The sequence below is a fragment of the Cygnus olor genome, chromosome 3 (genome assembly GCF_009769625.2).
Source record: "Cygnus olor isolate bCygOlo1 chromosome 3, bCygOlo1.pri.v2, whole genome shotgun sequence".
In the NCBI taxonomy this organism is placed as follows: Eukaryota; Metazoa; Chordata; class Aves; order Anseriformes; family Anatidae; genus Cygnus; species Cygnus olor.
The window spans coordinates 82,425,958-82,439,671 of record NC_049171.1 but is presented as its reverse complement, the minus strand read 5'-3'; the positions used below and the strand labels follow the sequence as shown (position 1 = coordinate 82,439,671).

The window sequence follows — 13,714 nt, the reverse complement described above, 5'->3', positions numbered from 1 at the left end:
AATAAAAACCTAATGTAAAATACTTGTTATATGTTAATCATGCCAGTGACTGTATATCAAGTACACAACCAAAATCCAGTTTAAAATAGTTCATACCTACTATTGAAGGACACAACATTCTGCTTGCCAGATTTGTTAAACGGGCATTTGTCTCAGGAAGCATCAGTTCACATCAGTTAGTTCAAAATAATGTTTTTGCAATATTCATATATACAAATTTTAATCAGAATTTATTCACTGTAATTGGGAATACAATAGCATGGACCAGTATGTTCTGGAATGCTAACATATATATATTAGTTTTTAAAGTGTTTGCACAGATGATCATCTTAGATATTCTAACAAAAAAAAAGTGCATACCTGGCTGGCCTCTCAAACATACAGCACAGTCAGTTAATAATGATTTCTCTAAAAAAATAGCTTATTATCTCTCAGTATTCATAAGCTTAGATCTGTGTTACACTGAATAAGAAGTAGAAAGTGACTTTTCACATAAGTCATCTGATCAGAAGGTAACAGATCTGTCTTCTATTATAAAATGCAGTGTCAAAGCAGAAAGAGATGCAATGTGACTAAGTTAAAATTATTTTAAAAATAATTATCTAATTAGTTAAAATTATTAGTGTAACTCATCAGGCCATTGTCACCCTGATGCGTCAACTCCAAGTTGTATCAAAATTTGAACTGGTCAAGACAGAATATACTCTTCCAGAGCAGTGTTTCAAGAGATGCTCTGATATACCACTAGTCAAAAATCAGCTATCCACACTTCCTATAGTCTGGCAAAAGAAGAGACTACTAAAACATATTCTATTCTTTTTAATTTTTTTTTTGGTCCATCCAGGACTCAGGATGCCAGTTCATCATGGATATTTTCTAATATATTTTATCTTGCAGCATTTTCCACTAATCACATCCCAACTATTTCATATGGATTTGCCTTATATCTGGAAAAACTTTAACTACTTTTGCTATGCTTACTCCATGTCTTTGGCAATACAAAAGAATTATCTCTTGGAAAGAAGTTAATGACAGATCCAGCTTCAATAATTTTTCAAGGAAAAAAAGGTTGTAAATTGTTTTCTCTGGAATGCTGAACTTATTGGAAGATCACACACTTGAGCCAATAGCATTTGTCTTTGCTGTCACGCAAAATAGAACGAGTCACCTACGTACAACAGAATCATTTTGTAAATCTTTTAGAACTGTGTGGCATCTGATTAAACTAATCCACATCTTTCTATGATGCCAAAATAAACAGTCTCTTTCCCACAGTGTATAAACATCGTTCCCATAACTTGCCCTTGAAATGTCATTAAAGGTTAAGTGACGTTTCATTATTTACCTTGACTAATGAATTGTTCCATGCTGTCTTTGAAAGGCTGGAGGTGCTCTTCTAGTGATAGCTGATAAACTTTTGCTGCTTCTGTCTCACATACTGAAATTGAAATAACAGATTAGCTTAGGATGACACATCATAGTATGGGTCTAACACAACTGTAGTGAAAGACCCCCTTGAATTAACATATAGCCGTGAAATTGCTGGAATATGTTCCTCAAGCATACTATTCAAGTACATACAACTATGATGATATATTCATGAACAGCTATGCTGTGGTCAATGTTTTTGACCAAAATATGAAAATTACTTGTAACCAGTGCATTATTTTAAATGAGCAGATTAACAAAAGTATTCAACTGTTTGAAGAAGACAGGCAAATTTAAGAGACTGAACAGTGATTATGAACAGTGATTGCAAGTCAGTTTGATATACGTGAACTTAGGGTGAAAATACCTTAAAATAAAATTCAGTTGCAAAACCAGCACAAACTGTTTGGAGGGACCTAATCATAGTGCATAGAGTATAGGTGATGCTTAATACCTGCGAAACCACAGATGGGGTTAGTGTTTGAATTGTTCAAAGTAACAGTGAAAAATTATTGAAGTGCAAGAATACGAGAGTAGAGTCATTATAGCTTGAAGAGACCTCGGGGAGGACAGCTAGGTTCTTACTGCACCAGAGACCAGGGCAAAGTTGGAGCCCAAAGCTTCCTGACATATAAGTAATTGGTTAGGTGGTACCACCATATTCCCACAGATGAACCAAGGTAATTCAGTCTGGGGCAACAAAATAATTGACACTACATCCGAAAATGACTGTGCCTCAAGTTTTTCTAATAAAAGTGCACATATGCAAAAAGTGTATTTCTCATTACACTTCAGGGTTCTTTCAGAGAAACAGGATTATTGCTATGTCTTTACAAACAAAAAATAATTAGAGATTAAAAAAATCTGAAGATGCAGAATGCACTATTATAACTATCTACTTTAAATACAGATGATGTCTAGAATGGATCAGTCCAAATACCTACAGATGAGAAATAGGTCTGGTTTTGATGACCGGAAATAAACAAATAGTAGCCTTAAATACTTATGTGTTCCAAAAATGTGATTCTGTAATATTTTAAAGGATTTCAGAATTAAAAAAAAATAATAATTACTTGTCAGGTCATTCTTACCTAACCAAGCATGATTCACAATCTGTAATAATAACATTATCTAGTTTACAGCAACAAATTAATGACATATCAGAAAGAGCATGGTGGTGGTATTGCAATTAAAGATAATGTATTTAAGGTAATGAACTGGAGATTCATTACCTATAACAAATGCTGGCCAGCCAGCCCACTGTAGATCTGTACCTAGTCATTCAAGCACCAACAAGGTAAACAGATATGATGGTAGTCACATCACTCTTTTGTATTGTTAGCTGTGGAAATTGATTCAATCTTCACTGTACTACTCATCTGTTCTGCTATGTCTGGGACAAATCTTTGGATAATGCAGATTTAGACCTCAGACACTGTTTAATCATCATTCCTCATAGCTGTGAATACACAAAAGACAACTAGCAGTATTGATTTTAAATGCACAAATACAGAAAGGGAGACTGATTCAAATCATAATCAGCAAGTCCACAGAAGCAAGCGAAGCCAGGGAGACAATAACAATTTCAGTCTCATTTTAATTTAGCTTAAAGGAAAATAGAAATAAGTACCAGCAGATTTTTAGAAAGCAAAACAAAATTGAACACGAGTATGTTCAATTAAACAGGTAACCTTGCTTATGAAGCAATTTTATTTTTTTTTAATATATATACATTCACATATTTAAATGGGCAGGCCTATAAAACATTCAGTCATATGTTAAGTCAAATATGCATATGGAATTACTACTGTATGTGAAACATTCCTAAAATTGGAGAAATCTATTATTTCAGAATGGAACAGAATAGAATCTGTTCCTTTGATAAACAGATATTTCTGTTGGTCAACTTATAGCCTGTTGCCACAGTGATTCAGCTTGCCTTTTCTATGCTGGTATTTTTGCTATATTTGAAGATTGTGAAAAAATATCAAGGTGTGTTGACACTTTTAGCAAAGAAAACTTAAATTCCTTATAAAAATCCTTTCATAAAAAGCATGAACAGAGTCGGTGTCCCAAAAGTTCTCAAAGTATCTTCAAGGTCTTTAAAAGTTCCATGAATTTCATACAGCATAGAATAGACAAAATAGAAGGAATTATGTACTATTCTGGCAAAGGAATGAATTCTGACAATGACATTTTACACTATGCTTTTCAACCTATTCAGAAATAAGTACAACATTGCGAGAACGCTATAAACCCTGCCATAACCATCCATTTCATGTCACTCAAATTCCATATCTGTTTCCAAAATACGTATTACATATTCTTCACAGGTTAACATTCATAGGACCTTAGTTTTATGCCCCTGTCCATAGCCTGAAGTCATGTCCTTTTCATATGTATAAGGAAATGCAGGGATACTATATCTTTATATTCAACTGCTATGAGAAAGAAAAACATACGTAATATTGTCAGAATGAAATGTCTTAACCAGTCAGAATACTGGAAGAGCCCTTCCATGGTTGTTGGTTTTTGCATATTGGGTGGGGGGGGGGGGGGGGGGGGGGGGGGTTGGGGGGGGGAGTGGAGATTAATTATATCTTTGTTTCTCCCAGATTGCTTTTTGTGTGTATTTTTTTTTTTTTGTTTTTGACCTTCTCCCCACATGAAAAGACTACATTAGTCATGTTCAAAAGAAGAGCAGTTCAGGTTTGGTTCTGACCCTATTCCTGAATTGCTAATATGTCAAGTCACTTAAAAAACAACAGAACACACCCCCCCCATTTTTTTTTTTTGCTTTACAGAAAAATACCATATATAATACCAACTTTAAAAAAAATAAATAAAAAAGGGAGAAATGCTTTCATTATTACCAGCACTAATATCTATGTTACAAACTGCGCAGCTTTGAGACAGATAGTGTGGTAGAACAAATTAGCTCGTTGGAGGCTTTCTTCATTAAAGAATTAACAGTCCTGTCAGCTTTTTCTTCTACATGTTTCCTAGTTCTCCAGAGCACCAAGTTCGGAATCATGGTCTCCCTGCACAACCTGTCGGTTATAGCACTCATTTATCATGTTCTGTAATTTGTCACCAGAGCATAAAACCCCTCTATTTGGATGAGGTATTGTTATTCCTCACAGTAACTGAGGGAATTACAGTGGTCATCATATGAAAAGAACATAAACACTACACAGTTACCAATATTTCTGCCCAAGTGAAGGAACATGATACAGAATAAATATGTCAGATGTGTTTAATAACTTCTAAGCAATGTGGAGGTGAAACATGGAAAAAAATGTATGCAAAAATGCCAGTCTTCCATATTTAATTCCCCCCCCCTCAGCTTTATACTCAATCACATTTTACACAAAACAGCTCAACTAGACTTCCCAGATATCAAAGGACTAGGGTGGCAAATTAGATCTGCTGTAATGAGTTTGTAAAAGTTTTGTCTAGAACAAAATTGTCTCTTTTCTGATTCCATCAAGTAAACTCAAAATTTGCCTATTATCAACCCTATGCTTACAGGTTTGGTTATTCTTACATGTTGGGAGATCTTTAAGCAAGATAAAGACAACTAGTGTAGATAGCTCCGTTTATTTTAAGCAGATTATAATTTTTTTTTATAATGTTAAAATGGAATGGGTTCAAGGTGCCACAGATGAGAGTAATGTAGGCCAACACAAAAGCCAATCACTACACAGAAACTTATCTCAGAATCTGGCATTGCCCAAGCAGACACAAAGAAGGATAAAAACTTCTTCACATTGCTTTAGATAGTGAAGGTTTCAGTTGTCTGTAGTCCTGGCTACCGAGTCCACATGCACTGACCTCGTACTTTCTAAGGACTTGAAATCCTAAGCAGGTGTTGGTGCAGACCGAGACACCTCTTTCTCAACCTTCTAAATCATTATAACATATAAGCAGTATTTCAACAATGGAAAAGACCAACAGTCCATCTAATTTCATCCCCTCTCCTAAGTTGTAGGGGACTGTGTGTGATTCTCTGGAGAAGCAATGCAAATGAGCTTTTCTGAGAGGAACTCCTAAGTCTCGTGTGCTATCAGTCTCAAACTGATATATGAGCTATCAGTAAATCAGATAAGCTTTTTGAGCTAGCAGTCTCAAACTGGCTTTTTGCCCATATGTACAAATGGAAATTGATGTAAAAAAAAACAGGTCAGGAATTAAAAATAAAATGTAATTACAGCTGTACACAGTATCTTAAGAATCTCATCTCATTCACTATTTCCATGTGAAAATACCATTAATTGCCATTTCTCAAATCTGTGTTAGACTGCTCTTTAAAAAAAAAAACTACTACTCCTACTTTAGGTCAATATATTAAAACTGCATGAAGTTTCACAGCAGCCAATATTGATTAAGAAACATCTACAAAAGCAAGAGAAGTCACAAAACATTCCATGCACTGTATTAATGCTTCCATTAAGTGACTCCAGTAAGTGATTTAAGATATACCTAATTTCAGCATCAAAAACAGGTTGTTTTTTTTTTTTTTTTAGGAGAAAAATGTTTTCAAGATTTAAAGTATCTTTTATTGCTGTTTTCCAACTAGTTCTTCTGGATGCCAAATTTTAGTTCTTGGAAGTGCAAATCTCTGCTACTCATATTAAAATATGCTTTTTTGAACAAAATGCATGAGCAGATGATCAATGACTCCTCAGGCTTACTGTATTGTCTTCAATCAGGATAGTAGTGAACAGTATGATTTTTCTTTCAGCACTTCCAACACACAAGTTTCATGTCACATAAAAACAAACAACTACAAAAACCAGCCCAACAATAAGAAAACAAACAGAACTGTGAATTATTTTGGGATGGTTAATGAACTGAGGTTTGTTAGGCTGTTTTGGTGAACCACATCTGAAACCACAAACTTACACGAGTCCTATAGAACTCAGGTGGATTTTCAAGAGTTGAAGATACCTGAGAGAACAAGTTGCACTAAGATTTAATAGACTATTTGTTTATGTCTTTAAGGAATTTTGTCCCTGATTTTCAGAGGGTCTGAGTACTCAGACTCCCCCAGGAGATATGCCTGTGGCCAACTCGCCTGAAAAGTATATAGCAGCATAACCACCGCTTTCACAACTTCCTCAGTTCTTTCTTATTCCTTATAGATGCACCTTCTGACTTTAAAAGAGAGTTTAGACTTTATCAAAGGAGAACAATACTCATCTCATCGAAAGAAACTGATGAACTCAGCTACAAGCACAGAAAGAGCTCTTAATTTTCTTTTATTTATTTTTTTGGAATTGTAAAGGCTTACACTAAGAACTGATGAATCTTCAAGGGATTCCATAGACAGCTCCTTGTTTGCAGTTTTAAGGACAGTAAATATGACTCACAGATTGACTGAAAGCCTGGCTTTAGTTTACATCTGGTTTGGGTTTAGGAGTCTGCATGCTGCATAGCTGCAGCAATTAACCCTTTCAGTGACAGCAGAACAAACAGCTAGAATTTCTGGCTGCATAGCTGTCAATGAGTAGGCAAAAGTAAAGATTTCATTTGGTTAATACAATAGCTGCTTCTGTAAAGATAAATTGTACAGATGACAGTAGGATTGACTAAAACAACTAGTGTTCTGTCATTTTTAAAAATATTTACCTTGAGAGATTTGGCATTTTATTATAAAGGGCTGAGAGCATCTTTTCAATATGAGTTTATGAGAATATAGAATATGGATCTATGGATCATATAACAGAAGGTTTTAAAATAAAGCATGTCTTAACCATGATAATCTTCATTCCCCGTTATATCAAAGCTATTGACAGAGAACAACAGAAATGCAGACACCTTGAAAGTGTCTGTTAAAGTTTTTTGAAGTGGTAATGAATTACCTCCAATAATGCATTTTTTTTCCTTTCATTTGAATTCTCCATCTCCCTGCCTTCCTTTCAAACAGCTTAGAATACCAACGTAGGAGTACATTCAAAAAATAGGTTTGTGGGAAACCTCTTTAGATAGACTTCATTTAGTCAATTTAGCTATCCAAATCCTCAGACAAGACTCAAGACTTTGCTTAGCAATTAGTTTTAGGGGAGCAATCGCTTCCTTTCCTCTTATCTGTAGTGGTACCCTAAATGTATGCTTAACTTTCTGTTATGTAAAGTTGGAATTAATACTGCTCCTGTTCCCAATCAAGAAGTGACACTGAAATGTTGCCCAATGTTTTAACCAATAATCAGAACTTTAATGTAAATTGTGTCTTCTAAATATGAAAAAAAATAGGCATTGGGTTGTGTGTGGGGGAGACGATGTGCAAATGGAAGGGTGCATTTTTTTTTTTTTTTTTGCACTTTAGCCTGCATATATTAGTATTACCTATGAAAGAGCTAACAGTGGATGCGATCTCACCACGCACCCCAAACGCAACAGTTGGCCATGAAAAGAAAAACGCCACCCCAACTACAGCTGGACTACACTTTTAGGGTTGGGGCCTCTTTCTAAATTTCAGTAGTAACCATTACTAAGCCAAAAGGAATGATTTGTTAAAATCCAAAAAGGTTATAATAGATAACTATGAATAAAACTGGTAAGAAACCAAAGCATAACATACCTACTATCCTATTTCTCTGTCCCATGTTGACACCACCCCAGATTCAATCACAAGAAGTCTTTCTACTGCATATGTTACTTCTAATCCTGATTTACACAGACCGTATTAAACCTGAGACCACATATCAATCCTAAAAATAGGAGATCCAAGTTGAATAGACAATTTTAGGTCATGCTAAGAAGCGAAGAAGCACAGGAAAAATAGGGAAGATGTATTTTTCCAAATTATTATGGGGCTTTTTTCAAAACATACTTTTTAAAAAACAAAGTGTTCTGCAAATGCTTAACAATTTATAAACATTTTCACTCCTGCTTATTTCAAATCAAAGAGATTTGGCCATACCGTGGGCCATATGGCCTAGCTTCTTACGGATGGATGCTTTGCAATGACTTGCAAGCACTCACAGTTGGAAAAAAAAACACATCACTACAAAACAAATACTTAAATTATCATAATAATTATTACTTGTAATCAGTTTTCAATCAACAGTATTAAGTATGACAATACTATGACATATAAACAAGTAATGACTTTGACTTGATTTTATAGCATTCTGTATGATATGGTGTTATTACTCTCCTCAACATTCCACTAGTCAGATTTATTTTCTGCCTGACATTGTTTCTAATTCCATTTTAGCTGAGCTTCAGTGAAAGTTTTGCAATAAATGACAGTTGAATTAGTTTTTGATTTGTAAGAATAAACTTACTATTGTAAAGCTAAAATGCTAACAAGTAGCCAAAGAACAGTTTCTAAACTGTCTTAACCTGCCATAAGTATTTCATAAATACTGTTATTACCATCCTAGTTCTTTCCTAAACAAAATACATGCCTGAAAAATTTCATGGGCCACAAATCCAGATTTTTCCTAAGTCACAATTATATCTACAGAGAGTGTCAGAACATTGAGAAGATTAAACATTAGTTTATACAATACATGTTTTCCACATCTGTCTGCCCCACCATTCTGAAGTATCTAAAAAATATGCTATAATACTGGATATACAACACAGGTCCTAATCAGCAAAAGTCATGCATCATTCTTGTGACCCTGGATGCCCAATTTTCTTTACATGGTGAGTTGATTTAAGTCATGTGGCAAGTGCTAAAGTTTCTTCTGTGGAATGACATAGGAACAGAAGTCATTGCTTGGCATGACTGCATCAAGGAACGTTGCTGACAGCCAGGAGAGATCAAAAGCGGATCAAGTTGCTTAACAAACTATATGTCACTGAAGTCCACAAGCTAAAGAATGCTGGAGAGCTGTGAAATCTGGAAGCAACAGATGAGCCATACTCACTGTTGATAAAAAGCTCTACCTGTTTTTTGGTCTTCAATTTCTTATAAAGAATCTACCATATTAAGTTTATCCCTGTGGATATTATCTTAAAATAACAACCAAATAAGAAGCCTGAATAATCTGCAAGCATTATATTGTACGGTTAGTGGAATTTCTGCTACACTAGCTTAGGTGACATTACTTTTTTGTTTGTTTGCCTTTTTATACAGAAAAAATGTAAATTTCTGCCTTATTAATCTTGGAACAGGCACACATCATGCTTTGTGAAAGTCTTTTGGACTTAATTTAATTTAGAATCCCTGAAGAGATTCTCGTTTCTAACATTTACAAATTTCAAGGCATATAGTTCATAAAACACAAAAATGGACAAGAGCATCCACAGTCAAATGGATGAAAGCATACATTATGAGAGCTTTTTCTCCTAGGCATATCAGAATAACTACTACTTTCACACAAAATAAGCCTTAGCTCAGAACTGTGAAACAGCGTGACAAAAATTATTTTACAAAACCATGAAGATGATTTATATCTGTATGTTTCTGTGTGTGTTACTGACATATTTATATGGTAAAATACAGCATTTCTAGAATGAAATGCTATCGTTATGGTTACAAAACTTTTTTTTTTCTTTTTTTAATAATAAACCTCCAATCTGTGGTTTTGTTTGTTTAGGTTTTGTTTATAACTTTATAAAGGATCCATTTGGGATTGCCTCTTTCCCCCATTTTACAAAATGTGATCTCACTATGCGTTGTTTAACGAGTATTTTAAACTAACATACCCTTAAACTGGTGATATTGCCTGTATCAATGCTATGTGATTTTTTTCCAGTGATAAAATACAAAATAAAGCAGGCAAAAGAAACATCAAGAACAATACATGGTGAAATTCTCTCATTAAAAATTCCACCTAATCACAGATGAAGATGGGACCATGGCTACAAACCACATCTAACTGTAAAACTGGAATACATCCATAGACATCTATTCCTGTCTTAAAGTTTGGTGATATTCAGTATTTCCCAGGAATACTCAATACTCATTATTCTCAGCATCTTCAAAAGGAGAGGATCATATTTAGGATTTTGTCATAATTAGCATCTTACAGCTCTCCCTTTCTGGTCAGTCATTTAGCGAGGCACTTGTTAGTTCTTCAAGTTGTACGGTTCCAGATGCACATTAGTAAATCTGGTAGTGTACTTAAACTAAATGCACAGGAAACCACTTTGAAGTCATTTTATCCATTCACTAAAATTTGCACTCTATTTAGAAAAGACCAGCGTTAAATATGGTTATTCTGCCTCTTTGAATGCATTACATTTAAGCAATTGGAATACCCAGAATTTTTAGTGAATGCTCTTGCAATCATAGTTTTTGTGTTTTTTTTTTTAATCATTTTGAATTCAGGGTAACACTTTTCTTTGGAAAAGAAGCACATCAAAAAGCATTTTGCATAACTCAGGGTTGATAAGAAAGCTGTGAGATTGCAAACTGTTATTGAAATTTTTACTTCATATCCAGGTGTGGATGCAGACAGGGGCCAACACTGGTCCCCAGAAAAGTTTGTCCCAAAGGGAATGGGCAAAAAGTCACAGTGCCTGCAGCTATTTTTCAGTTTCATTAACTAAAAAACAGTGACAACATAGATTCAAGCCTAAGGGCTGGATCTGGAAGCACAAAAAGAATTTGACTGCAATCTTGTGGCAGAGTGAAGCATGTAATTTCCATTTTTACAAGACCCCCACTTTGATCACTGCACAGTGTAGATTTATTCCATAAGAAATTTATGCCCATATGCAAATTTCAATCTTCATCTAAAAATATTTAAGCCCTTGTCTGTATAAATACATTTTTAGGGAACTTGTGAGGGATAATGTTCACCTCCATGAAAGTTCTTAAACACGTGCCTGAAGTACCAAGTCCTTTCTCTCAGTCAAAGCTAAGCATCTTTCTCCTCTATTTGCAAGCTTGAAAACTGACCCTCAGGAAAACAAAAAAAAAAAGTTGCAAGAACTATAGAAATAAATTTACATTGTTGAACTACCAAATGTTTGCTGTCTAAATTCTTCAGGGCAGGAAGTGGTTGCCGCTTCGGTTTGCTCCTCAGTATCACAGTAAGTGACCTTGAAACAACTTTAAATTTTACATCTAAATATTTAAAATACATTTTAAAACATCTGAACAAAGTCTGATAGCAAGAAGAGAAGGTCAGATTTTATTCTGTAGTGGTTTTTTTTGGTTTTGTTTTTTAGTACTGAACCTACCATTCTAGATTATTCAGGAACTAATGGTTTACCAAATCATTCCTCAGTCTAAAGACTCTTGGCATTCAAAACCAGCAAGACAACAGAATTACAAAGATCATTTCACTTCTTGATCAGAATCCATCTTTCCAAGATTTAATATAATGGTACGTACCTGGTCAGTCTGGTGGAGACTTTTAGCAAAAGTATTGAAGAACATGGGTGGTATTGGCCAGCATTTTCACAAACTCTACTGTTATTTAAACTTAGTGTTTAGTACTCAGCTTTATTAAGTGTTACACATGATATACGTTCTTTATTGAAGTCTAGCAAACCTATCACATTTTTAAAAGTTAAGTTTATTCAAGGAAATATCATTCCATAAACATGAGAAAAATTACTTCTTTTGCATATACTATTTTAGCAAGTCAGGTTATTTCAGCTGTCTTTAAAAACATGCCATATTACTTTTTCTTATTTGCTAGGTAGTAACTTGGAACTAATTCTTAAACATTTTAGTCATGAAAATGGTCTGATACTTCACAATTCTTACGAAAGACTTGTTGAAATCAGTTTGAAAATAAAATTGTTTGGGTTTTGAGACAAGATTTTATCAAGTTGACTTGATGTTTATTTTAAAAACCTATTCCAGGTTAGCTACAGAAAATAAATTATTGCTTAATCATGAAAAAGCAAATTAAGGAAACAAAATACTAACAGAGGACTTGAAATACAAACAAATATTTTTACACTGTCATCTAATTTCTCAAAATGATACAAAATAATAACAGCAAATATATGTTGTTAACACATAATTAGCACTTAATCTAAATTCAGTACCTCGCAAATCTTTCTTCATTTTGCGGAGATCCTTTTGAAAGTCTTCAAACTTCATTTGTGAAGCCTGAAAGAGATCTTGTGGCTCTGGAAGAGGAAAGATGCATTGCTCTTTTCCAGCATCCTGACAAAAACACAAATGTGCAGTTACACAGTGCTCATTACTTTTCTATGTAGCAAAACATATAACTGAAAGCACAAAGAACATTTACATGCATTTCCTTGTCTTTGCCATCAGAAAACCATGTTTACTTTTGTTTTTTTTTTTAACTTGAATTTTAAAAAGCAGAATTAATTCTCACCTCATCAAAATTACGCAAATAGTATGAGACAATGTAAGATAGAAGACTTCTGCTGTTGTCCTGTGTAGAAGAGAATAAGGTTTGTTACATTACTAAAACTCATCGAAAACAAACAAAACAGATCATTTGAGTAAAAGGAATATTTAGTTACATACAGATAATATTTTGCTGATTCAGTGCCTTTATCAAAAGAAAAAAAAATCCCCAAAGTATTATTTAGTCAATAAACACAGTAACAGAAAAATGTGTGGTAACACTTGTGTAAGCCATTCCCGATTTTTGAAATATACCTGACTTAAAACTGAAACCTTGCATTTTGAAATTTCACAACAAGGGAAAAAGAGAAATTGTTTCTGGGTTAGTATACACACCTTGTTTTGGCAACATTCAGGTCTTTATAGACATGCATCTATAGACTAAAGCAAAGTTTAATTAAACAAAGATATTTCTAAATGAATTTTGACCCTCTTGGGGCTCTGTTGGGGGACTGACTTTCTCCTTATTTCCCTTCTGTAATAGATCGTCAGCTGAAAATCTTAGAATTTAAGAAGATTTTAGGTAGAACTATGTTTTCAAATGGAAAACTATAAGAACTTTTCTGAGTGAACAGTAGCAAATGAGCTGAAGATGGATTTTGTAATCGCAAGGTTAATGGTAACAACATTTCCAGCAGATTACGTATTTAAGACTTGAGCCACCAAACCAAATTTAGTCAGCCTAAATGTTCTACTGATCCAAGTTCTAAAATTGGTGATGTACACCATAAAGTTTCTGCCAAAGTAAATTGTCCTATACAGTCTGTACTATGGCGTCATTCACATTACCACTCTTGGCTTGTTGAAGAAACAAGTGCACCAGAATGAAGTTCCTTCGCACTTTTAGAGGAAACTAGTTGATATGGTTAACATTCTGAGTACATTACCTTACACAAAAGCTAAAGCATGCATATTTAGGAAATGAGGAAGCAGGGAAACAAACTCTTCTTTCTCTGCCACTTTCAGAACAGCAGATCTTGACAATGA

General features: G+C 34.3%; 1 protein-coding gene across 4 annotated transcripts in view; it reads right to left on the bottom strand.

Annotated features, from left to right (window-relative positions):
* The window catches only part of FMN2 (formin 2), a 199,117-nt gene that overhangs the window by 49,491 nt on the left and 135,912 nt on the right, over positions 1-13,714 (bottom strand). For all 4 annotated transcript variants that reach the window (XM_040551865.1, XM_040551864.1, XM_040551867.1 and 1 more), the window contains 3 exons: positions 12,693-12,752; positions 12,394-12,514; positions 1,346-1,438 (listed from right to left, as the gene is read on the bottom strand). In XM_040551865.1, the coding sequence (XP_040407799.1) occupies positions 1,346-1,438; positions 12,394-12,514; positions 12,693-12,752 (274 nt within the window). The remainder of the gene's footprint in view (positions 1-1,345; positions 1,439-12,393; positions 12,515-12,692; positions 12,753-13,714) is intronic.